General features: G+C 49.0%; 2 protein-coding genes across 7 annotated transcripts in view; one reads left to right on the forward strand and one right to left on the reverse strand.

Moving 5' to 3' along the window:
• Nucleotides 1-23,340, reverse strand: part of RAP1GAP (RAP1 GTPase activating protein) — a 108,994-nt gene that overhangs the window by 50,440 nt on the left and 35,214 nt on the right. For all 6 annotated transcript variants that reach the window (XM_083453908.1, XM_083453906.1, XM_083453907.1 and 3 more), the window contains exon 3: nucleotides 9,620-9,719. Coding sequence is in view for 3 of the 6 variants with exons in the window: in XM_083453903.1 (XP_083310029.1) it covers nucleotides 9,620-9,719 (100 nt within the window). In the remaining 3 variants the exon portion in view is untranslated. The remainder of the gene's footprint in view (nucleotides 1-9,619; nucleotides 9,720-23,340) is intronic.
• LOC310684082 (iron-sulfur cluster assembly 1 homolog, mitochondrial-like) lies at nucleotides 3,512-3,996 on the forward strand. The gene has a single exon (XM_083454548.1). It carries the CDS (start codon nucleotides 3,557-3,559, stop codon nucleotides 3,947-3,949), a length of 393 nt encoding a protein of 130 aa, XP_083310674.1. The 5' UTR covers nucleotides 3,512-3,556; the 3' UTR covers nucleotides 3,950-3,996.

A 23,340-nucleotide genomic window follows, 5' to 3' on the forward strand; every position in this document is an offset into this window, starting at 1 on the left:
TGTGCTTTGATTTTATTAGGGTTCGATTGCTTTCTAATGCTTGTCTTTCCTCCATGTTTTAAGCTGTTTCTGTTTTATCGGTAATTAATGGTGCAATTCTATGATTCTTCAAGGTACAGATTTTCATTCTCTCTTAAGGAATCCAAGATCTCTCAGATACCCAGGACACACACACACACACAGCCTCCAGCCATAACTCTGAAAGCGGAACTGAGGAAATAATAATAATCCTCTCCTTCTCTCCCCCTCCTCTCCCCCCCAACCACCTCGTCTGTATTTGCAATTAAGGCCATCAAAGCAAGTTAATTAGAGAAAATTAAGCGTGCTCTTTTAACCAGTTAATTGATCCTTTAATTGATATGGGGAAAGTGAGGACAGGAGATCCTCAATAGACTCTGAGGTCCTTGAGGGGGGGGGGTGTCTCATGAGGATAGCCCAAGATCACCCCCTCCTTCTCTCATTTCCCCCTCTTCTCAGAGTGGAGTTGATTCCCTCACATGCCAGGGCCAGAATCTCTTTCAAATCTTGGGATTCTTTAGCCCAGCACAAATGGAGCCATGGTGGGCATGGCCCTCTGAGCATGCGCCGAGTGCCTCCCTCACCACCCAGCAAGCAAAGCCGCCCTCCAGAGACAAACATAGGAAGGTGTTTTGTGCACAGTCGGATCTTCCAGGGCAATATTGTCTTAAATAATAGGAGTCTTCCACCTTTCTTTGAGCCCAAACAAACATGCATTTGAGGACCCATTTCTTAAATCTTCTGTTTCACAGAGATGTCGGTGTTGTGCCAGTGCTGATTAGGCCAATGCCCAGTGGCAGGTCTTGCCTCGCACCAGCAATGGCTCTCCAGGGATTCAGGCACGAGATGCTGCCAGCGGGGACTGAACCTGGGGCCTTCCTTCTGCAGGCGCAGCAAGGGCTCTACCATGCAGCTGCAGTCCTTCCCTTAAAAAATGAATCAAGATCCCAGTCCTCATGGTTCTGAAGGGATGGTTTAAGCAGGAAGCTGCCTTAGACTGAGACAGGAGATTGGTCCATCTAGCTCAGTGCTGCCTACACAGACCGGCAGCAAAGGCTCTCCAAGATTTCAAGTTGGGAAGTCTCTCCCAGGGGATTGAGCCCTGGGCCTTCTGCATGCCAAGCAGCTGCTCTGAGCTCTCCCCAGCTTGGAACAAAGGCAAGCTGGGTTCTAAGGAAACACAGATTCAAATCCTGGGGAAGGTGTACGGAGTGTTAAGGGAACATGCCAAGTGAGGGGCGGGTGGAGAAGGAAAACTCTGACCCTAAACCTCCGCTAGCCCAGAGATGGAAAGAGGACAAAGTCCTGACCAGAGAAGAATGGCAGATCAAGATGATGGATTATGCCAAAATGGCAAAAATGACCGGAAAAATCAGAAATCGGGAAGACCAAAGTTTTAATAAGGAATGAGGAATATTTATAATTTACCTTAAAAACCACTGTAAACAGTTATAATTGTTAGTAGCATTGGAATAACACTTGCAGATTAATGGTGAATTTTGGATATAATGGAGATATAAAAGATTTTGATTACAGTGGTACCTCGCAAGACGAATGCCTCGGAAAACGAAAAACTCACAAGACGAAATAGTTTTTCGTTTTCTGAGTTGCTTCGCAAGACGGATTTCCCTATGGGCTTGCTTCGCAAGACGAAACATCTTGCGCCTTTTTTTAAAAACCGCCAATGCATTCCTACGGGAAAACGTCAATACGCAGTGGTGCTTCGCAAAACGAAAAAACTCGTAGAACGAAAAAACTCGCAGAACGAATTAATTTCGTCTTGCGAGGCACCACTGTATTATGAAAGACGAAGGAGGAAATGATTCATAACAGGACCCACAAAGGGGAGGAGGGAAGTCCGGGAGATTCTGTGGAATCTTGTTTTTATGTTGTACGCTGCGTATTTGTGATTGTAAAATTTTTATTTGAAAAGCCAAATAAAGAAATCTATATATATATATAAAATAAACCTCTGCTGCCTTACGCAATAAATATCTTTGAGAGAAAAGAAGGCTTGAGAGCAAAACCCGCACAAATCTGGAGGGGGTCCCTAAGGTGGTTGGATGGCGCCTTGTACGCCTCCTTCCCGCGACTCCTGCTGCCAGGATGGTACCAAACATATTGCGCTGCTTTCTTTTGCAACCCACCAGTGAGTCCTGTCGTCTGGGCAGCCCAGGACCTCCAAACACACTGCCCAGGCTTGTGCCCTGGGGAAGCCACTTTGCTAAGGCGGCAGGGGCTGGGGCTGGGATTCCTCCCTGCGTTTCTGCTGGTGGTTTTCACATGAGCCTATTCCCCCCCCCCAGCCCCCCACTCTCCCAGAGGAGGAAGGTGGAGGGGGGGGGAGATTCCAGGCAGGCACTTCCTTTGCCGAAGGACTCTGCTCCATTGACATTGGCAGCCGCTCTCGGAGCCCCAGACAAGGAGCCCTTTCACCTCTCTGTGTGCCTCATTTGCATCTCAGAGGCGGGAGGGAGGAAGGGAGAAGAGAAGCAAGCCTTTGGGTCTCTGCAGAGGCTGCCTCCTGCTCCTGCTCCTCTTCCTTGCAGGGATGGAGCACTGAAAGAACAGCACTCTCTCCCCATTTCAAAAAGGAGGGAAACTGAGTCTAAAACAGGGGTAGGCAACCTAAGGCCTGTGGGCCAAATGCGGCCCAATCACCTTCTAAATCTGGCCTGCGGACAGTCCGGGAATCAGTGTGTTTTTACATGAGTTGTTTAGTGGTTTAGTCGTGTCTGCCTCTTTGTGACCCCCTGGACCAGAGCACGCTAGGCACTCCTGTCTTCCACTGCCTCCCACAGCTTGGTCAAACTTATGCTGGTAGCTCTGAGAACACTGTCCAGCCATCTCGTCCTCTGTTGTCCCCTTCTCCTTGTGCCCTCCATCTTTCCCAACATCAGGGTCTTTTCCAGGGAGTCTTTCCAGGGAGTCGCCTGGGGATTAAATGACAAGGGGAGGGGAGAACCATCTACTCCACGTTGAGTTCCTTGGAGAAAAATGGTGAGGTATCACAGCAGTCACGAAATTAAAAGGCGCCTACTTCTTGGGAGGAAAGCAATGACAAACCTAGACAGCATCTTAAAAAGCAGAGACATCACCTTGCCGACAAAGGTCCGTATAGTTAAAGCTATGGTTTTCCCAGTAGTGATGTATGGAAGTGAGAGCTGGACCATAAAGAAGGCTGAATGCCGAAGAATTGATGCTCATGAATTACGGTGCTGGAGGAGACTCTTGAGAGTCCCATGGACTGCAAGAAGATCAAACCTCTCCATTCTGAAGGAAATCAGCCCTGAGTGCTCACTGGAAGTACAGATCCTGAAGCTGAGGCTCCAATACTTTGGTCACCTCATGAAAAGAGAAGACTCCCTGGGCACAAGGAGAAGGGGACGGCAGAGGACGAGATGGTTGGATAGTGTTCTCGAAGCTACCAGCATGAGTAGGATGTGGTTTTTATTTAAAATGCATCTCTTGTGTCGCTCCATGCACCATGTCCATGGACAACCTCGGAGGACGGGGCTGAAAGGGTGGAGTGGGAGAGATGGCCTCTTCCATGGTCAGAGCCACCGTTCAGCTGGCCATGAGCAAAAGGAAGGTTCAGGCCACTAGAGCCGCCCTTACACTGACCCCATCTGCTGTGCAGAAGATGAAACAACTGCTTAAAGACAAACCTGACCATGTAGGTGTTAAAGTTGGTGTCCGTACAAGAGGCTGTAATGGGCTTTCTTATACACTAGAATACACAAAATCAAAGGGGGACTCTAATGAGAAAGTACTACAGGATGGTGTTAGAGTGTTTATCGAAAAGAAAGCACAACTCACACTTCTAGGAACTGAAATGGACTATATAGAAGACAAACTATCCAGTGAATTTGTTTTCGATAACCAAAACATCAAAGGAACATGTGGTTGTGGAGAAAGCTTTAACATTTAAAACATCAGGACTGTCACTTTTAAGACCACAAAACTGCTTTCTGAAGTAATCACAACTGCCTTTCCAGCAGAATAAAAGTACTGTGTGTTTTAAAAATAAAAAATAAAAAATGCACCTCTGGGTTATTTGTGGGGCCTGCCTGGTGTTTTCACATGAGTAGAATGTGTGCTTTTATTTAAAATGCATCTCAGGGTTATTGGTGGGGTGTAGGAATTCGTTCACCCCCCCCCCCATAGTCTGGCCAACAACATGGTCTCAGGGACAGTGGACCAGCCCTCTGCTGAAAAGGGTTGCTGACCCCTGGTCTAAAACAAGGATTTGGAGATGGGCATCAGGCAGGCAGGCAGGCCCTGAAGTGGTACACCCTCTGACACACACACACTCCGGTTTTTAAAATTATAATTTGGGTTTATCAAAAAGAAGACATGCCACACGAATCTCATTTCTTTTTTTGATGGAGTTACAAACTTGGTGGTTCAGAGGAATGCAGTGGACATAGTGTATCTTGATTTCAGTAAGGTGTTTGACAAAGTCCCCCATGGTATTATTGCAGAGAAGCTGGTAAAATATGGACCGGGTGAGATAACTATTAGGTGGGTTTGTAGCTGGTTGAGTGACCAAAAACAAAGAATACTCATTAATGGTTCCTCGTCATCCTGGGGGAAAAGTTAGCAGGCTTCTGTCCTGGGCCTGTTGTTGCTCAACGTCTTTAGAAATGACTTGGATGAAGAAATTGAGGGGATGCTTATCAAATTTTCAGATGACACCAAACGGGGAGGGGTAGCCAATGCATCTGAAGACAGAATTGGGAATATTTCAAAATGAAATTCAAAATGAATTTCAATAGGGCCAAATTTAAGGTTCTGCTCTTCAGTAAGAAGAACCAGACACACAAATGTAAGATGGGGGACACTTACTAGTAGTACTTGTGAAAAAGATTTAGGGGTTTTAGTGGACCACAAGCTTGACATGAGGCAACAGTGTGATGCAGCAGCAAAAAAGGTGAATGCTATTCTAGGCTGCATCAACAAAAGTCTAGTGTCCAGATCAAGGGAAGTAAAAGTACCACTTTTTTCTGCCTTTGTCAGATCACACCTAGAATACTGTGTGCAGTTCAGGGCGCCACAGTTTAAGAAGGACGTTGACAAGCTGGAACGTGTCCAGAGGAGGGCAACCAAAGTGGTCAAAGGCCTGGAAACGATGCCTTATGAGGAACGGCTAAGGGAGCTGGGCATGTTTAGCCTGGAGAAGAGGAGGTTAAGGGGTGATATGATAGCCATGTTCAAATATATAAAAGGACGTCACATAGAGGAGGGAGAAAGGTTGTTTTCTGCTGCTCCAGAGAAGCGGACACGGAGCAATGGACTATCCTTCCTTGGAGATTTTTAAGCAGAGGTCGGATAGCCATGGCTGCTTTAGTTGAGATTCCTGCATTGCAGGGGGTTGGACTAGATGAACCTCGGGGTCCCTTCCAACTCTATGATTCTATGAATTTCCTGCTCTGCACTCCCCACCACCCTTGCAGGATAAATGCCAAGCGCACGGAAGAAAAGATGCTAAGAACATCAGAGGAACCTGCTGGATCAGGCCAAGGGCCCATCTGGTCCAGCTTCATGTTTTCACAGGGGCCAAACCCTGCGAATTGCCCAAACCCGCAAGCAGGACCTTCAGGGCAACAGCAACAGTCGTTCCTTCTGCAGCTCCCAGCGAGTGTTCTTCAGAAGCATCAGTACCTCCCAGTAGCTACTGATAGCCTTACGTGGATTTGGGCAATTCTCTGGGACGCGGGTGGCACTGTGGTCTAAACCACAGAGACTAGGGCTTGCCGATCAGAAGGTCGACGGTTCGAATCCCTGCGACGGGGTGAGCTCCCGTTGCTCAGTCCCTGCTCCTGCCAACCTAGCAATTCGAAAGCATGTCAAAGTGCAAGTAGATAAATAGGTACCGCTCTGGCGGGAAGGTAAACGGTGTTTCCGTGTGCTGCTCTGGTTCGCCAGAAACGGCTTAGTCATGCTATAGGGCTGCATCAATAGGAGTATAGCATCTAGATCAAGGGAAGTAATAGTGCCACTGTATTCTGCTCTGGTCAGACCTCACCTGGAGTACTGTGTCCAGTTCTGGGCACCACAGTTCAAGAAGGACACTGACAAACTGGAACGTGTCCAGAGGAGGGCAAACAAAATGGTCAAAGGCCTGGAAACGATGCCTTATGAGGAACGGCTAAGGGAGCTGGGCATGTTTAGCCTGGAGAGAAGGAGGTTAAGGGGTGATATGATAGCCATGTTCAAATATATAAAAGGATGTCACATAGAGGAGGGAGAAAGGTTGTTTTCTGCTGCTCCAGAGAAGCGGACACGGAGCAATGGATCCAAACTACAAGAAAGAAGATTCCACCTAAACCTTAGGAAGAACTTCCTGACAGTAAGAGCTGTTTGACAGTGGAATTTGCTGCCAAGGAGTGTGGTGGAGTCTCCTTCTTTGGAGGTCTTTAAGCAGAGGCTTGACAACCATATGTCAGGAGTGCTCTGATGGTGTTTCCTGCTTGGCAGGGGGTTGGACTCGATGGCCCTTGTGGTCTCTTCCAACTCTATGATTCTATGATTCTATAATTCTATTCTATGCTGGCCTCATGACCCGGAAGCTGTCTGTGGACAAACGCCGACTCCCTCGGCCTATAGAGCGAGATGAGCGCCTCAACCCCAGAGTCGTCCACAACTGGACCTAATGGTCAGGGGTCCCTTTACCTTTACCTTTACTGGGTTTGGCAGCCATCCACAGTTCAAGTCTGTGCTGTGTGCAGAAACCCCTTTCTTTCTCAATCCCAAACGGTTTCACGGGATGCCCACCAGCTCATCTGCCTCGAACAACGGAGGAGGCACGATGCCCATCGCTGCCAGGCAGCAAGGCAGCCGAGGGCAAGCAGGAATCCTGTCCCTAATGCCAAAGTGGCCCCTCGCTGGGCCAAGGGCACAGCCTCCTTCTCCTCCTCCGGAGCCCTAATGATTCAGGCTCTCCTCACCCCAGAGACCTGCGGGGGCGCCTCTGTTGCCATGGGGACCACCCACAAGCTGGAGCTATGCATCACACACACGGGGCGGGGGGGGGGGGGAGTTGAGCATGGAGGACGATTCAAAGCATTGCAAGCCTCAGGAAGCAGCGAGCCCCTTCCCCCACCTGCCTGGTAACAAGACCCCCAACCTGGGGGGTGGGGGGGTGGGGGGTAAGCTGGAGGTGGTGGGCAGAAAGGAAGGAAGGAAAAAGGCAGAACAGGTCTGGGGCCACAGGGAGGTTAGGCTGGCCTCAACCAGAGCCAGGGCTTTCTCGGCTGCGGCTCCGATCTGGTGGAACGCTCTGTCACAAGAGACTAGGGCCCTGCGGTACTTGACATCTTTCCGCAGGGCCTGCAAGACAGAGCTGTTCCACCAGGCCTTTGGCCAGGGCACAGCCTGACCCCCTCCCTTGGCAATCCTCACAGAACTGTAGCCCAATGGTTGCCATTAATTTGATTTGAACTGATTTTATAATGAACTGATTGAGGTTGAATCCTGACAAGACAGAAGTACCGTTTTTGGGGGACAGGGGGCGGGCGGGTGTGGGGGATTCCCTAGTCCTGAATGGGGTAACTGTGCCCCTGAAGGACCAGGTGTGCAGCCTGGGAGTCATTTTGGACTCTCAGCTGTCCATGGAGGCACAGGTTAATTCTGTGTCCAGGGCAGCTGTCTACCAGCTCCACCTGGTATGCAGGCTGAGACCCTATCTGCCCACAGACTGTCTCACCAGAGTGGTGCATGCTCTAATTATCTCCCGCTTGGACTACTGCAATGCGCTCCATGTGGGGCTACCTTTGAAGGTGACCCGGAAACTGCATTTAATCCAGAATGTGGCAGCTAGACTGGAGAGTGGGAGTGGCTGCCAGGACCACATAACACCGGTCCTGAGAGATCTGCATTGGCTCCCAGTACGTTTCCGAACACAATTCAAAGTGTTGGTGCTGACCTTTAAAGCCCTAAACGACCTCGGTCCTGTATACCTGAAGGAGCGTCTCCACCCCCATCGTTCAGCCCGGACACTGAGATCCAGCGCCGAGGGCCTTCTGGTGGTTCCCTCATTGCGAGAAGTGAGGTTACAGGGAACCAGACAGAGGGCCTTCTCGGTAGTGGCGCCCACCCTGTGGAACACCCTCCCTTCAGATGTGAAGGAAATAAGCAGCTATCCTATCTTTAACTGACATCTGACGGCAGCCCTGTTTAGGGAAGTTTTTAATATTTAATGTTGTACTGTTTTTAACACTTGATTGGGAGCTGCCCAGAGTGGCTGGGGAAACTCAACCAGATGGGTGGGGTATAAATAAATTATCATCATCATCATCATCATTAGAATGCTGTATTATTTTCAGAGTTAGCCACTCTGAGCCCCGCTTTGGCTTGGGAGGGTTGGATATAAATAAAATTTATTATTATTATTATTATTATTATTATTATTATTATTATTATGCAACCAGAGGCAGGTGGAGTTGGCAGGCTCCTTCTCCAGGTTGCCTTGCTGGGTGAGACACACAGGTTTGGTCTCCCTTGACATTACTCACCTTTGTGGAGAAGGGAGCTTTCTTTGGGTTGCTTCGTAACCAGAAGCCGCTCGGTGCCCACCTACAGCACTCCAGGTCTTCCGCCCACAAAATAATGCAAGCTTCTAGTCCTCATGGATTTGAGTCAAGGGCTGATCATCATACTTAGGGGGCTGAAACAGAGTCAGACCACCTAGCTCTGTATTGCCTACACGGACTGGCAGCAGAAAGACTGGAGATTTTGCCAGGGAATGGCACCTTGGGCCTTCTGTGCTGACTGGCAAGTGAAGCAGCAGGGGGTTGGGCTAGATGACCCACTGGGAACCACTGCAGAACCAACCATCTTCCTGCCCCACAGTTTGAGGGCAGGGCAGGGCAGAGGCTTAAAATAAAGCCGATCTGCTCCTTGCAGTTCGTTGCCTGAGCGGCAGGTTGGTGGCAGAGAACAAGACCCACTGGCAGCCCTGCAGGGGTGTTGTGTCGCAGCTGGGCAGCGAAGGGCCTGCGAGAGGCTACTCTTGGATACTTTCGCAGAACCGGTGAAATAATAATAATAATAATAATAATAATAATAATAATAATAATAATAATAATAATTTACTTATACCCTGCCCATCTGGCTGCGTTTCCCCAGCCACTCTGGGATGCTTCCAACAGAACACTAAAATGCAATAACCTATTAAACATCAAAAGCTTCCCTGAACAGGGCTGCCTTCAGACGTCTTCTAAAAGTTTGGCAGTTGTTTTTCTCTTTGACATCTGGTGGGAGGGCATTCCACAGGGCGGGCGCCACTACCGAGAAGGCCCTCTGCCTGGTTCCCTGTAACTTGGCTTCTCGCAGGGAGGGAACCGCCAGAAGGCCCTCGGCGCTGGACCTCAGTGTCTGGGCAGAATGATGGAGGTGGAGGCGCTCCTTCAGGTATACTAGACCGAGGCCGTTGGCTCCGTTGGCAGAGCACAAGACTCTTAATCTCTGGGTTGCGGGTTCAAGCACCACATTGGGCAAAGAGATTCCTGCATTACAGGGGGTTGGACTAGATGAACTTCAGGGGTCCCTCCCAACTCTACGATTCCCCCCGAAAATGAAAAGTGATGGGGACTCTTACCTTGGGGTGGCGGAGAGCAGCGTGAGGGAGGTTGGCGCCAAGAGAAGGCAGTTCTAAGGGGCCGCTGAAGGAGAAGCTGGCTGGCCCATCACTGTGTTTGCTGGGGAAAGAGAGAAAGTCCTGTCAGAAGAGCGGACAGAGTCCAGGAGCCCAAGGGTCGTGGGTTCGAGTTCAGCAGAGATGGAAAACGTCCAGGGCGTCCGGAGAAGATCTGAATGTGGAGGCGACCCTTTCACTCAGCTAGACTATTGGTTCCTCTATCCCAGAGATTGAACCCGGAACCTTCTAGAAGCAAAGGCACATGAGCTTCCGTCCTCTAAAAATAAAATAAGATTCCGGTCCTCATGGTTCTGAATAAAGGGCTGATTTGAATAGAAACCTAGGAAGCTGCCTTCAATCCAGTCAAACCATTGGGCCCATCCAGCCCAGTACTGCCTGCACTGACTGGCAGCAGCGGCTCTGCAGAGTCTCAGGTAGGGAGCCCTACCTGGAGATGCTGCCGGCAGGGATTGAACCCGGGACCTTCTGCATTGCCAAGCAGGGGCTCTTCCACTGAGCCAGGGCCCTTCCCTTAAAACACAGGAAGGTGCCTTCTACCAAGACACTGGCTTCATCTGCCTCAATATTGTCTACACTGGCTGGCAGCCGCTCTCCAGGATTTAAAGCCTTTGAAGCGTCCTGCCTCCTAAAAGCAGCTCAAGGAGGAAGGATGTGGGGAGCATAATCATAGAATTGGGACAGTCATAGTTGAAAGGATCCCAAGAGTCATCCAGCCCAACCCCTTGCAATTCAATCGTCCCATTCAGCCAATCACCTTTCCCCTTCACTGAGACATTGCCCCCCCCATTTTTCTCATCCCGGAACCTACGGGACCGCCTCTCCTGGTATGTCCCACGGAGGACCTTACAGTCTTCAAACAAAAACATCTCGGTGGTCCCGGGCCATAGAGAGGTTAGGCTGGCCTCAACCAGAGTCAGGGCCTTTTCGGCTGTGGCCCCGATCTGGTGGAACGCTCTGTCACAAGAGACTAGGGCCCTGCGGGACTTGACATCTTTCCACAGGGCTGCAAGACAGAGCTGTTCCGCCTGGCCTTTGGCCAAGGCACAGTCTGACCCCCTCCTTTGGTAATCCTTACAGAACTGTAGCCCAATGGTTGCTGTTAATTTGATTTTGAATTGATTTTAGAATGAACTGATTTTTAGAATTTTATTTATACCCCGCCCATCTGGCTGAGTTTCGCCAGCCACTCTGGGCGGCTCCCAATCGAGTGTTAAAAACAATACAGCATTAAGTATTAAAAACTTCCCAAAACAGGGCTGCCTTCAGATGTCTTTTAAAGAGAAGATAGCTACTTATTTCTTTCACATCTGAAGAGATTATTATTATAATTATTATTCCACAGGAATAATGAAACAGCCTCTCAGTGTGGAGTTTGGCGAGGTCTTAGATCAGTGCTGGGGGGGGGGCAGATGTTGGAGGACCCCCTCCTGCATTGTACAGCAGCCATCCTAGCCAGCAACATTTGGAGGCACACAGATGTGACCCCACCAAGGTTTAAATCTTTGCGAGGTCCAAACCAAAGAAGAACAGGAACTTAGGTTGACAGAATACGCACAACTTGCAAACTTAATATATAGAACGAGAGAACGAGAATAGCATACGTTTAAATAAGATTGGAAAACATTTATGGAATATATGGGAAATAATGGTATACAGCTGAAAACGCTGGCAACATTAAGATAAATTCTTTTTTTAAAAAAAAAATTGGTTTTTCAGATTAAAGTTTTACAATCACATATCCAACATACAACATAGAATCTCCTGGATTCCCTTCGTCCCCTTTATGGGTCCTATATTTCCTCATCTTTCATGATAATCCAAATCTTTTACCTCTCCATTGTGTCCAAAATTCACCATTAAACTGCAAGTGTTATTCCAATCCTTCTAATGTTTTTTTTAAAAAAATAATTAATTTTTATTCAGTTTCCAATATACATTCCATCCATATTTAACGTTCGCCTTTTACATATACATCTTTTGGACTTCCCTCAGCCTATCTGACAATTTTCCATATTATCACTACTACTCACATTTCTTAAATTTATATTGCACTTTACCAATCTTAATCTTATCATATCATTCAAGCAACATTTCAATCAGTCTTTTTCAGAAAGCTTCTTGAAAGCCAACAAGCGTTAGTTGCTCCTCACATACATTTTTGATATATTCTGTAAATTTATTCCAGTCCTCGGTAAATCTCTGATCACGTTGGTTCCGGATTTTTCCATCCTTCTAATGGTTTTAGCTGTTTACAATGGTTTTTTAGATAGGTTATAAGTTTCCCCCATTCCTTATTAAAATTTTGATCTTCCTGATTTCTGATTCTTCCAGTCATTTTAGCCATTTCGGCATAATCCATCAACTTAATCTGCCGTTCATCTCTGGGAGGGACTTTATCTTCTTTCCATTAAGATAAATTCAACAGTGTAAATAAGTTTTGATGGATGCCATAATGGAAAACCGATTGGTATAGTTTTTGTAAAATATGCAGGGATTTAAGACATGTAAAATGAACCATGGAAAGAGAAGAAGGGAACTTATTGATACTTTAAGGATGTAAAATGAGTATTTGAAATTTTAAAACAGAAAATTTAATAAAAATCATAATAGTAAAGGTTTAAATCTTTGGAATTGAAGAGGGTTGGACTAGATGACCCTCGAGACCCCTTCCAAAACTACGATTCTGTGACAAATCTAAGAAGCACTTGCAGTTCTAAAAAAAAACACACCTCACCTCAACTGGTTTTCTACTGTGTTAGAGTTTCATCAGAGATTCCTAACTGGGAAAGGGACGCCACCCAGTGGCACCATTAAACATCAAGCAACAGTGAAATTCAAAGTTCAGGCTGCATGCCCTAGAACAGGGGTCAGCAAACTTTTTCAGCAGGGGGCCGGTGCACTGTCCCTCAGACCTTGTGGGGGGCCAGACTCCCCGGCCTGGCTTTGCACTGTAAAGTTTGCAGCAGCACGTGCAACAAAATGGCGTCCAGCATTCAAAAACCTCCTCAGCTTGCATTAACTAGCCACACACAAGGCATGCAAGCTCCACCCCCTTTCGTTCTTAGACTTCTTATTGGATGAGCAACACAGCCAAGCAACACAGTTGGAGCCTCCCTCCTCCCTGGCCGGCAGGGAGGGAGGGAGAGGAGCTGCTTCCTTTGAAATTTAAGGGACATCATTAAAGGGACATTTAAGGGACATCCATCAATAAGGGACAGCAGCGGGACATGGCGCTGGAATAAGGGACTGTCCCTTCAAATAAGGGACACTTGACAGCTATGGCTCAGGATTCAACCTCTGTGCCCACATGGCTAGGGGTAGGTCGCCTGAAGCCTGGCAGGCCCCTGGCATTGCAGCAGCAGCAGCAGCCACCATGGCCTACGTGGCAGAGAAAGGCAGAAGAGAGACACACAACGCTACTTCAAGAGTTTCCATGGCAACGGGATGCTGGGGAGAGAGGGACAAGGAGGAGGCGGCTCAAGTAATTGATTGGCAATTACCATCGGGTAATCGGGTAATTATGGTGACAAATCGTGCTCCGAACTCCAGCCTCCCGCACAGAGGAGGGAGGAGGCAAACATGAATCCTCTCTCCTGGCAACCCAAGCTCTCTTTGTGCCCACCAGAGGGTGCCCTCGAACCGCCGCTCCCTCCAAAGGCTCTGGGTGCCTGCTGCTCCTGTTGCCCACCACCAGGGCCGGCCCTACCCTGAGGCAGAGGCCTCAGGCTTCAGAGACCAAGGGGCAGGCAGTAGGCACCGTTGCATAAGCCAAGCTGCAGGTCTCGGGTGTCGCCAGCATCTGACACATCCCAAAACCCTATGCTGGCACAGAAGCAGCCGCCATTGTCCTGTCCCAGTTACGTGAGATCAGAGTTTTGTCCACACAATTATTATTATTGTTATTATTATTATTATATCATCCAAGGCATCCTGTCCTGACAGTGGCCAACCAGATGTTCCTTCTGGGAAGCTCCCAAGCAAGAGCCATCTCTCATTCTCAATCACCATTCTAAGGTAGACCGACTCTGTCCATGGAGGCTCCATTTAGGAATCAAAAGGAAACTAAGATCCTGCTGGATTAGTCCACTGGCCCATCTTGCCTGGCCTTCTGTTCTCACAATGCCCCAAAGGGAAGGAGCCCACAAGCGGCGCTGAACGCAACGGTCACGCTCCCAGCTTCTGATTTCCAGCGACATTCACTGCCTCTGGCAACGGAGGGAGAGCACAGCCATTCTGACTCGCAGCCACCGATAGCTTCCTCCTGCCCGAATTTGACTGTTATTGATTTAGAGGCCTGTGATTATTATCATTGCGATCTTTTGTTAAAATCATTTCAGCGAATGCAGAAATTTATTTGTGTGCGGCTCCAGCCAGGCTGCCTCCCTCTTTTGCTCCCGGGAGACCTCCATCTCACCAGCTGGGCTTCTCCCCTCCTCCTGGGGGCTGCTGATTCCCCCCAGCATCAAATCCCTGCTCTGTTTTTGCAAAGCAGGAGACTTGCCTGCCCTGCATATGCAGCGGATGCAGATGAGCTTGACAGGGGAGCCTTGTTTGTTTGCTCGCACTGTCAGGAGGGTGGCAGAGTGGCAGCCAGAGCAAAGGGGTGTCCTTGGAAAACAACAACAACAATTTTTCTCTTTTTAACTGGCTCCTGGGTTTCTGCCTTCATTTCCATCATGGGGCCGTCTTCTCCCAAAGAACCATGCACTGCGGAGGGGGAGGCGGTCAAGCCCCTTTCGCTTTTCTCCTTTCACTCAGGCACTCAGCATCCTCCGATCAAAACAGATCCTGGCCAGTGGCGTAGCGTGGGTTGTCAGCACCCGGGGCAAGGCAAGTAATTTGCGCCCCCTAACCCGTGGATTTTAGCACTGATTTTAGCACTGCGAGTGCGAGCGCCCCCCCCCCCGATGTTGCGCCCAGTGCGGCCGGCCCCCCCTGCACCCCCCACGCTACGCCACTGATCCTGGCGCACTGGGGTTGCTGCTCCTGTTGCTTTAATTCCTGAAAATGGCTGCGTAAAATTGCAGAGGTGACCCTCTGGGTCCCTTCCGAGCCTGTGGCTTCCCACAAAGGATGCTGGTGACTGTAGTTTAGCACACACACACACACACCCCAGAGCTGCAGCGTCCGGCTTCCTCAGCAAGCTACAGTTCCCAAGAGTCTTCCGGGAGCGAAAGTCTTGTGCTTTCAATGTACACACGGCCCCAGTCTGTGTGAGCTTGTCACCCAGTCCCAGATCAACAGAGAACCAAGGAATCATGGAATCGGAAGGGAACCCAATGGATCATCTAAGTCCAGGGGTTCCCAAACTTGGGTTGTTTTTGGACTATGATTCCCACCATCCCTGGCTACTAGGGATGATGGGAGTTGTAGTCCAAAAACAGCCAGAGACCCAAGTTTGGGGAACCCTGATCTAGTCCAATGCAGGAATCATAGCTTAAAGGCTCGACTGCAAGCGAAAGGTTATCTGCATGTGCTCAGGAACACTCTGCTGTGACATCATGTGATTTAAGCCTCATGGTGACACACACACACACTGAAGATTCAGTCCCCAAGGAGAGGAAGAGGCAGTTTTGCCTCACCTTGAGCCAGGCTCCTGCCCCATAACCTTGCTTCCCCACTCCAGAGCTCATTCAGGCCCAGTGCAACTCCTTCCCAAGGCTACAAAAAGTTTCTGCATAGCAAAGGCACCTCTTGAACCCACAGCCTCTCTTATCTTGGGCGGGGGGGCGTGTACGTTCATTGGGAGAACACCTTCAGAGTTAAACCTGCTGGCCAGGTGACCCGCAACTCTGACAATGCCTGCATCTCTGGGCAGCAAGAGTGTTGAGTTGGGAAGGTTATTAATTTTGCCCATCGCCTCCCACAGTCGATGGAGGCTTCAGTTCAATTTGCATTAGCGAGGAAATAAAATTTAATCGGGTCATAATTAAAACAATACAACACGGAACAAATATATACACGCTGCTGTGTTCATCAAAAAAACTACATTGACAGTGGATTGTGTTAATTGCACTCAAGAGTAGACCCACTGAAATTAATGAACATGATTTCTTTAGGTCCATTCACTTCAAGGGGTCTAGCCCAAGAGTTTAGCTGGAGACAACTCTGTGTTTTAATTTGTTTTTTGACTATTGGGTCCATCTACCGTACTCACAGTTGCCAACCAGGTGCCCCAAAGGAAGACCCACAAGCAGAATTTGAACAAAAGACCACTCTCCCCTGCTGGGGTTCCCAGCAACCGTGAAGGCAGAGAACAGCCATCATGTCAAGTAGCCATCAATAGCTCTCTCCTCCATGAATCGCTCTAATCCTCTCTTTAAAAAAATTTTTATTCCTCCATTGCATCCCTTCCAACAATTCCATGATTCTATATTAATAAAACTGAAGGTGAAATGAGATCTTAAAATGGTGGTGGAGATTTGAAGATGAAGAAGAAATCCACAGGATGGAGGAGAAAATGAACTTAGGGGTGGGAAACGTGTTTCTAAACCATCACAAAGTCTCCCCTCCCCTGGAAAGACCAACAAGTAAAAGGCCTGATGGAGCCACAGCAAATTTCGATTTGCATTAAATAAAACTCACTCACTCAAATTTCATGCAAATTTGGAGCTAATTCTGCAAAGGCCGTGAACAGCTGTGGCTAGAACCTCTTGACCAGGCATGCTCCCTCGAAGACATGAGAGAGAGAGAGAGAGAGATATCCTGGAGGGGGAATTATAATTTGCAAGGAAGATGTTGGATGCAGAGAAGCAGAGAGATGGATGCATTTAGTTACAGCTGGTGACAGGAGTGAAAGAGAAGCAGCAAGACACAGGCCTTCAAGGAAGCTGGGACGGTTTATATTTATCCCTTCTCTCTCTCTCTGTCTCTCTCTCTCTCTCTGAACCAGAGCATTCCATCTGCAGGCCCACAGAGCCTTTGGTGCACAGAGGCTGGGGCGAATCCGGTTCCTGCTCACAGTGGCCAACGAGAGGCCTATGGGAAGCCTGCAAGGAGAATTCGAACTCAAGAGCAACTCTCCCCTTCCTGCAGTTTCCAGCAACTGATAATCGGAAGCCTTGCTGCCTCTCTCTGACTGTGGTGACAAAGCCGAGTTGGCAGCGGGTTGAAAGGCCTGCACTCCAGAGCCGCTTGTGTCAGCGGAGGATGTTGTTGTTTAGTCGTTTAGTCGTGTGCGACTCTTCGTGACCCCCTGGACCAGAGCACGCCAGGCCCTCCTGTCTTCCCGCAGTTTGGTCAAACTCATGCTGGTAGCTTCGAGAACACTGTCCAACCATCTCGCCATCCTCTATCGTCCCCTTCTCCTTGTGCCCTCCATCTTTCCCAACATCAGGGTCTTTTCCAGGGAGTCTTCTCTTCTCATGAGGTGGCCAAAGTATTGGAGCCTCAGCTGCATGATCTGTCCTTCCAGTGAGCACTCAGGGCTGATTTCCTTCAGAATGGAGAGGTTTGAGCTTCTTGCAGTCCATGGGGCTCTCAAGAGTCTAGGACCATAATTCAAAAGCATCAGCCTTCTTTATGGTCCAGCTGTCACTTCCATACATCACTACTGGGAAAACCATAGCTTTAAATATACGGACCTTGTCTCTGCTTTTTTTTTTTAAGATGCTGAGGATAAACACCGGACCTTTGTCGGCAAGGTGATGTCTCTGCTTTTTAAGAAGCTGAGGATAAACACCGGCAACTCCACAAAAGCTTCGGCGGCTGCAAAATCTCTTCCAGGTCCTGAAAAACACTACATGCAGTAACCACAGGAGGCCACCAGGTGGCGCCCCTCCACCCCAAACCTGAAGGCTGGAGGAAAGAATTATAAAACGTCAACAGCAATTGCTCAGCCAAAAGCAAAACAAAACCAGGACCCTCCAGCATTAACAGCCAGGCTGCTCTGCCTCTCATGCTCCGGCTTGATGCTTCTCCCAAGGTGCAGTTATCATGGTTGGAACCGAGCCACTGGCTCTGAGAAACACAGCACCCTTCTGGCCAGCCTGGACTGCAGCTCCGAGCAGCCAACATTGGCCGTGTGCTCCCAGGCTCCCTGCCTTCGCCTTACCCAGGGACAGGGGAGTGGAGAGGGACCAATCCCCCCCCCCCCACAGGATTGCAGGATGTGTGTTGCAGTGCACAGCTCCCTTTGGAGAAGGCCCTTCCCTCTCGGGGAGAACGTCTATCATGACCGGCTGGAAAGCAAACCTTTTGGAAAAGCAAGACGGTTAACAGCTTATTTATTAATCGATCAACAGCCCTCCCCCCTCATTTAATGCATTTATATTGAATTGAAATTGAAATACTTTATTGTCACTTGTACAACTTGTATACAGTGAGATTACACGAGCATCCCCCACTCAGCTCTCCTAGTCTTAATTCCCCTCGTTTACTGTATTATATCACACGTTCCTTCCTCCAAGGGATGCGGGTGGCCCTGTGGGTTAAACCACAGAGCCTAGGACTTGCTGATCAGAAGGTCGGCAGTTCGAATCCCGACGGGGAGGGTGCTCGGTCCCTGTTCCTGCCCACCTAGAAGTTCGAAAGCACGTCAAAGTACAAGTAGATAAATAGATACCGCTCGGGTGGGAAGGTAAACGGCGTTTCCGTGCGCTGCTCTGCTTCGCCAGAAGCGGCTTAGTCATGCTGGCCACATGACCCGGAAGCTGTACGCCGGCTCCCTCGGCCAATAAAGCGAGATGAGCGCTGCAACCCCAGAGTCGGCCACGACTGGACCTAATGGTCAGGGGTCCCTTTACCTTTTACTCCTTCCTCCAAGGAGCTCAAGACAGTGTTCGTGGCTCTCCTCCTCCTCATTCCTGTTGGGGATTGGCTGAGAGGCAATGATTGGGCTGAGAGGCATGGCTGAGCAGAGATTTGAACCCTGGTCTCTCCCAGGTAATCATCCAACACTATAGCACAAAGATAAGGGACCCCTAGACAGTTAAGCCCAGTCAAAGGCGACTATGGGGTAGCGATGCTCATCTCGCTATCAGGCCGAGGGAACCGGCGTTTGTCCACAGACAGCTTTCTGGGTCATGTGGCCAGCAGGACTAAACCACTTCTGGCGCAACTGAACACCGTGACAGAAACCAGAACGCCATTTACCTTCCCGCCGCAGAGGTACCTATTTATCTACTTGCACTTGGACGTGCTTTCGAACTGCTAGGTTGGCAGGAGCTGGGACCGAGCAATGGGAGCTCACCCCGTCACGGGGATTCAAACCAGCGACCTTCTGATCGGCAAGCCCAAGAGGCTCGGTGGTTTAGACCACAACGCCACCCGTGTCCCTCCAACGTACTAACCACTATGCCACACTGACTCTCCTTAAAGGCTCACCACTGGGGTTGACAGGTCAGGAGCACCCCAGACCCTGGGATTTCAGGGCTGAGACCTGGGGCAGCCCCTGGTGACGCCATTGGGGGGAGGGGCTGTGGGAGGTGATTAATTGGGAGAGAGGAAGGGAAGAGGGCAGTGATGTCACAGGCCCCAAGGAGGTCAACGCCCCCCTGGAGATGGAGGTTAATTAGGGGGAGAGGGAAGGCAGGCCCCACTTTCTATCACATCACTTCTGTTCCTCTTCAAGTCTGGGATCCTGAAATTTGAATTCTGGAAATTTGGTCATATCTCCACCACCATACAACCACTGGAGCTTGACCATTTGTTCACACAAGCCTTTTTCATATTCCAGACTGACATCAACAGGACCACCAGTTTTCTGGCTCTTTGTGTTATATTCTCTGATCTTTGACTTATTAAAAGCAATGGCCGGAAAGCCAACATTTCTATGCAAGTGGAAGGAGATTGCAGAACAGAGCTGTTGGAGAATCATGATGTATTTGTAGAAATTTCAGCTCCTTGCTTCTTGTCCCCTCTCCTCCACCAGAACGGAGGGAGAATAGGATAATTCATTTTGAGATGATGCACCAATTTACGCAAAAACCACCTTTGGTGCAAGGGCTGCCTTCATTTCAGACTTGGTGATAAACACACACACACACCACATCTCAAGACACAGACACGGAAGATGTTCTGGGGACTAGAAACATGCCCTCCAGGAGTTACCTAAAAGGATTTTGGAAGTGCGGTGGATAGGAAGCAGCGAGGCTTAATGGGCTCTGTCAGAACATCTCAAATCCAGGCCTGGAGCCTTCTTGCACAATTCCTACTTTCTTCAGAAAATCATGCTTTGTGTGTTGTGTGTGTGTGTGTGTGAGGGGGGGGGGGGGCGGGAAATGACTACAGATCTGGTATAATTACCATCATCATTTGCCCACAGGGGGAGGGGGGGGAACAGTTCTTGGCAAACGTTACCCAGAAACGAGGGTAAAGTCCATTCTTCTCTTTGAGGCAGATAGATAGATATATCATCTGCTTAATGCCAGGAGAAGATTTCTCCCTTACTGAAGAGCAAAGGGGCACTGCGTTGGCACTGCTGGCATATGGAGAGGTAGTGCTGTATAGTGGGAAGAGAGGGTGGGGCTGGGACATGGGAGACACCCCGGTTCAAATCCCCTGCTAGGCTGTGAGGGCCCGGTGGGTGACCTGGGGCCTGCCAGAGTCACTCAGCCTAACCTTCCTTGCAAGGTTGTTGTGAGATTAAAGCAGGGAATGGGGAGGAGAGAATCATGCACATCGAGTTTCTTGGGAGAAAAAGTTAATGGAATGCTAAAGAAGTACCATATTTTTTGCTCTATAAGACTCACTTTTTCCCTCCTAAAAAGTAAGGGGAAATGTGTGTGCGTCTTATGGAGCGAATGCAGACTGCGCAGCTATCCCAGAAGCCAGAACAGCAAGACGGATTGCTGCTTTCACTGTGCAGCGATCCCTCTTGCTGTTCTGGCTTCTGAGATTCAGAATATTTTTTTTCTTGTTTTCCTCCTCCAAAAACTAGGTGCGTCTTGTGGTCTGCTGCGTCTTATAGAGCGAAAAATACGGTAACTTCTCCAGAAGAACAGACCACAGCTTGGGCCCCGCTCGGAAGGGGTGTCTCCTGGCGTGTGTTCTTAAGAGAGGCAGCGGTGGTGTATTGGTTAGAGCAGGAGTCAGCAAACTTTTTCAGCAGGGGGCCGGTCCACTGTCCCTCAGACCTTGTGGGGGGCCGGACTATATTTTGAAGGGGGGGGGGAATTGTGAACGAATTCCTATGCCCCACAAATAACCCAGATATGCATGTTAAATAAAAGCACACATTCTGCTCATGTAAAAACACCAGGCAGGCCCCACAAATAACCCAGAGGTGCATTTTCAATAAAAGGACACAAGCCCTAGGCGCTGAGGCTTTTACCCACAGCGCCACCCACGTCCCTATTAAAAGTTTAGAGAAGCTTTTAATGTTTAATCAGTTATGGTATTTTAGTGTTTTGTTGGAAGCCGCCCAAAGTGGCTGGGGAAGTAAATGGCGGGGTATAAATATTATTATTATTATTATTATTATTATTATTATTATTATCTTGTGAGGATGCCTGATTATCGTCTTTCAAAGCAACTACTCTATTCCCAGTTTAAACATGGAAAGTGTAATGCTGGTGGTCAACAAAAGAGGTTTAAAGACTCTCTCAAGGCAAATTTTAAAAAAGTAGGATAAACACCGACAACTGGGGAACACTGGCCTGCGACCATTCCAACTGGTGAGCAGCCTTTACCAAAGGTGTCAAGGGCTTTGAAGACACTCGAACTCAGGACGAAAGGGAGAAACGTGCTAAGAGGAAGGCACGCTTGGCAAACCCTCACCGTGATCAACTCCTGCCTGGAAACTTATGCCCCCACTGCAGAAGGATGTGTGGATCCAGAAATGGCCTCCACAGTCACTTATGGACTCACTGTTAAAACCGTGCTTATGGAAGACAATCTTACTCGGCTACGAGGGATCGAAGAAGAAGAAGAAGAAGAAGAAGAAGACCTCAGTCCCATCTTGCAACAGAGCAAGTCCACCCCACAAAAACTTAGTCCCAAGAGGTTTTTGTTTTTTAAGTGTGTGCATGAACACACAGCACCTTTCAAACATTTGTGAAGCCAAGAGTAAGTCAAAACACAGCTTCTCCACCCCTTGCTATCATTACTGCAGCCAACTCATCTGTCTGCTGGCTAAATATTATAGCATCTTAGGAGCAGCGCCTAATGCCTAATGAAGAGATCCATTCCCCCCGATTAAAAAACTGATAGAGATTTCCTCGCTTGGGTGGAAATCGCTTCTCAGGAACCAGGAGCCTGGAGAGAGGCAGTGAGGAGGGGGTCGCTGTCCCCTCCATCAGCAGCCCAGAACCGCCCCCCCCCCCCCCGAGGACACCCAAATGATCCACTTATGGAGGGAATGAATGAATGAATGAATGAATAAAAAAAAAAAGTATTTCTACGCAGCCACTCTGGGCAGCTAGCTCTCAACAGAATATTAAAAAGGTAAAGGGATCCCTGACCATTAGGTCCAGTCATGGCTGACTCTGGGGCTGTGGCACTCATCTCGCTTTACTGGCCGAGGGAGCCGGCGTACAGCTTCTGGGTCATGTGGCCATCATGACTAAGCCGCTTCTGGCGAACCAGAGCAGCACACGGAAACACCGTTTACCTTCCTGCCGGAGCAGTACCTATTTATCTACTTGCCCTTGAGACTGACCCAGAAACTCCAGCGGGTGCAGAATGCTGCAGCGAGACTCCTTACGGGGTCTTCACTGCGAGATCACATTCACCCGGTGCTATACCAGCTGCACTGGCTCCCGGTGGAGTACAGGATCAGGTTTAAGGTGCTGGTTTTAACCTTTAAAGCCCTATACGGCCTAGGACCCTCGTACCTACGGGACCACCTCTCCTGGTATGCCCCACAGAGAAACTTACGGTCTTCAAATAAAAACATCTTGAAGGTCCCAGGCCACAGAGAAGTTAGGCTGGCCTCAACTAGAGCCAGGGCTTTTTCAGCTGTGGCTCCGATCTGGTGGAACACTCTGTCACAAGAGACCAGGGCCCTGCGGGACTTGACATCTTTCTGCAGGGCCTGCAAGACAGAGCTGTTCCACCAGGCCTTTGGCCAGGACACAGCCTGACTCCCTCCCTCGGCAATCTTCGCGGAGCTCTGACCCGATGGTTGCCAGTGGCTTGAATTAATTTTATAATGAATGATTTTAGAGTGTTGTTTGTGCTGTACTTTTGTATTGTTTTATTGTTGTTAGCCGCCCTGAGCCCGGCTTCAGCTGGGGAGGGCGGGATATAAATAAAATTTATTATATTATTATTATTATTATTATTATTATTATTATTATTATTATTATTATTATTATTCTGCACCCACTGGAGTTTGTGGGACAGTTTCAAGGGCAGCCCTGCATAGAGCGAATTACAGTAGTCAAGCCTGGAGGTGACCATCGCATGGATCACTGTGGCCAGGTCAGGGCGGGAAAGGTAAGGGACCAATTGCTTTATGCGGCGAAGGTGGAAAAAGGTGGCATCCCAGGCCACAAGTTTTCAGGGCCCAGACATGCGACCTAGGAGCGGCCCCTGGTGATGTCATGGGGGACGGACTACGGGATAAATCCTTGTGTTAAGAGAAAACCTTGACATTTGCAAGTATCTACATCTTTTCAAATTATATTCCTGCAGTTCTGGGAGAGAAGGGCTGGGCAATGGAAGTGTTGGGGCTGCAAGTCCTTCTGGCGGCCCCAAGACTTTTGCCTTGAACCTGGAAG

The sequence above is a fragment of the Podarcis tiliguerta genome (assembly GCF_965153285.1).
Source record: "Podarcis tiliguerta genome assembly, chromosome: 8".
Lineage (NCBI taxonomy): Eukaryota > Metazoa > Chordata > Lepidosauria > Squamata > Lacertidae > Podarcis > Podarcis tiliguerta.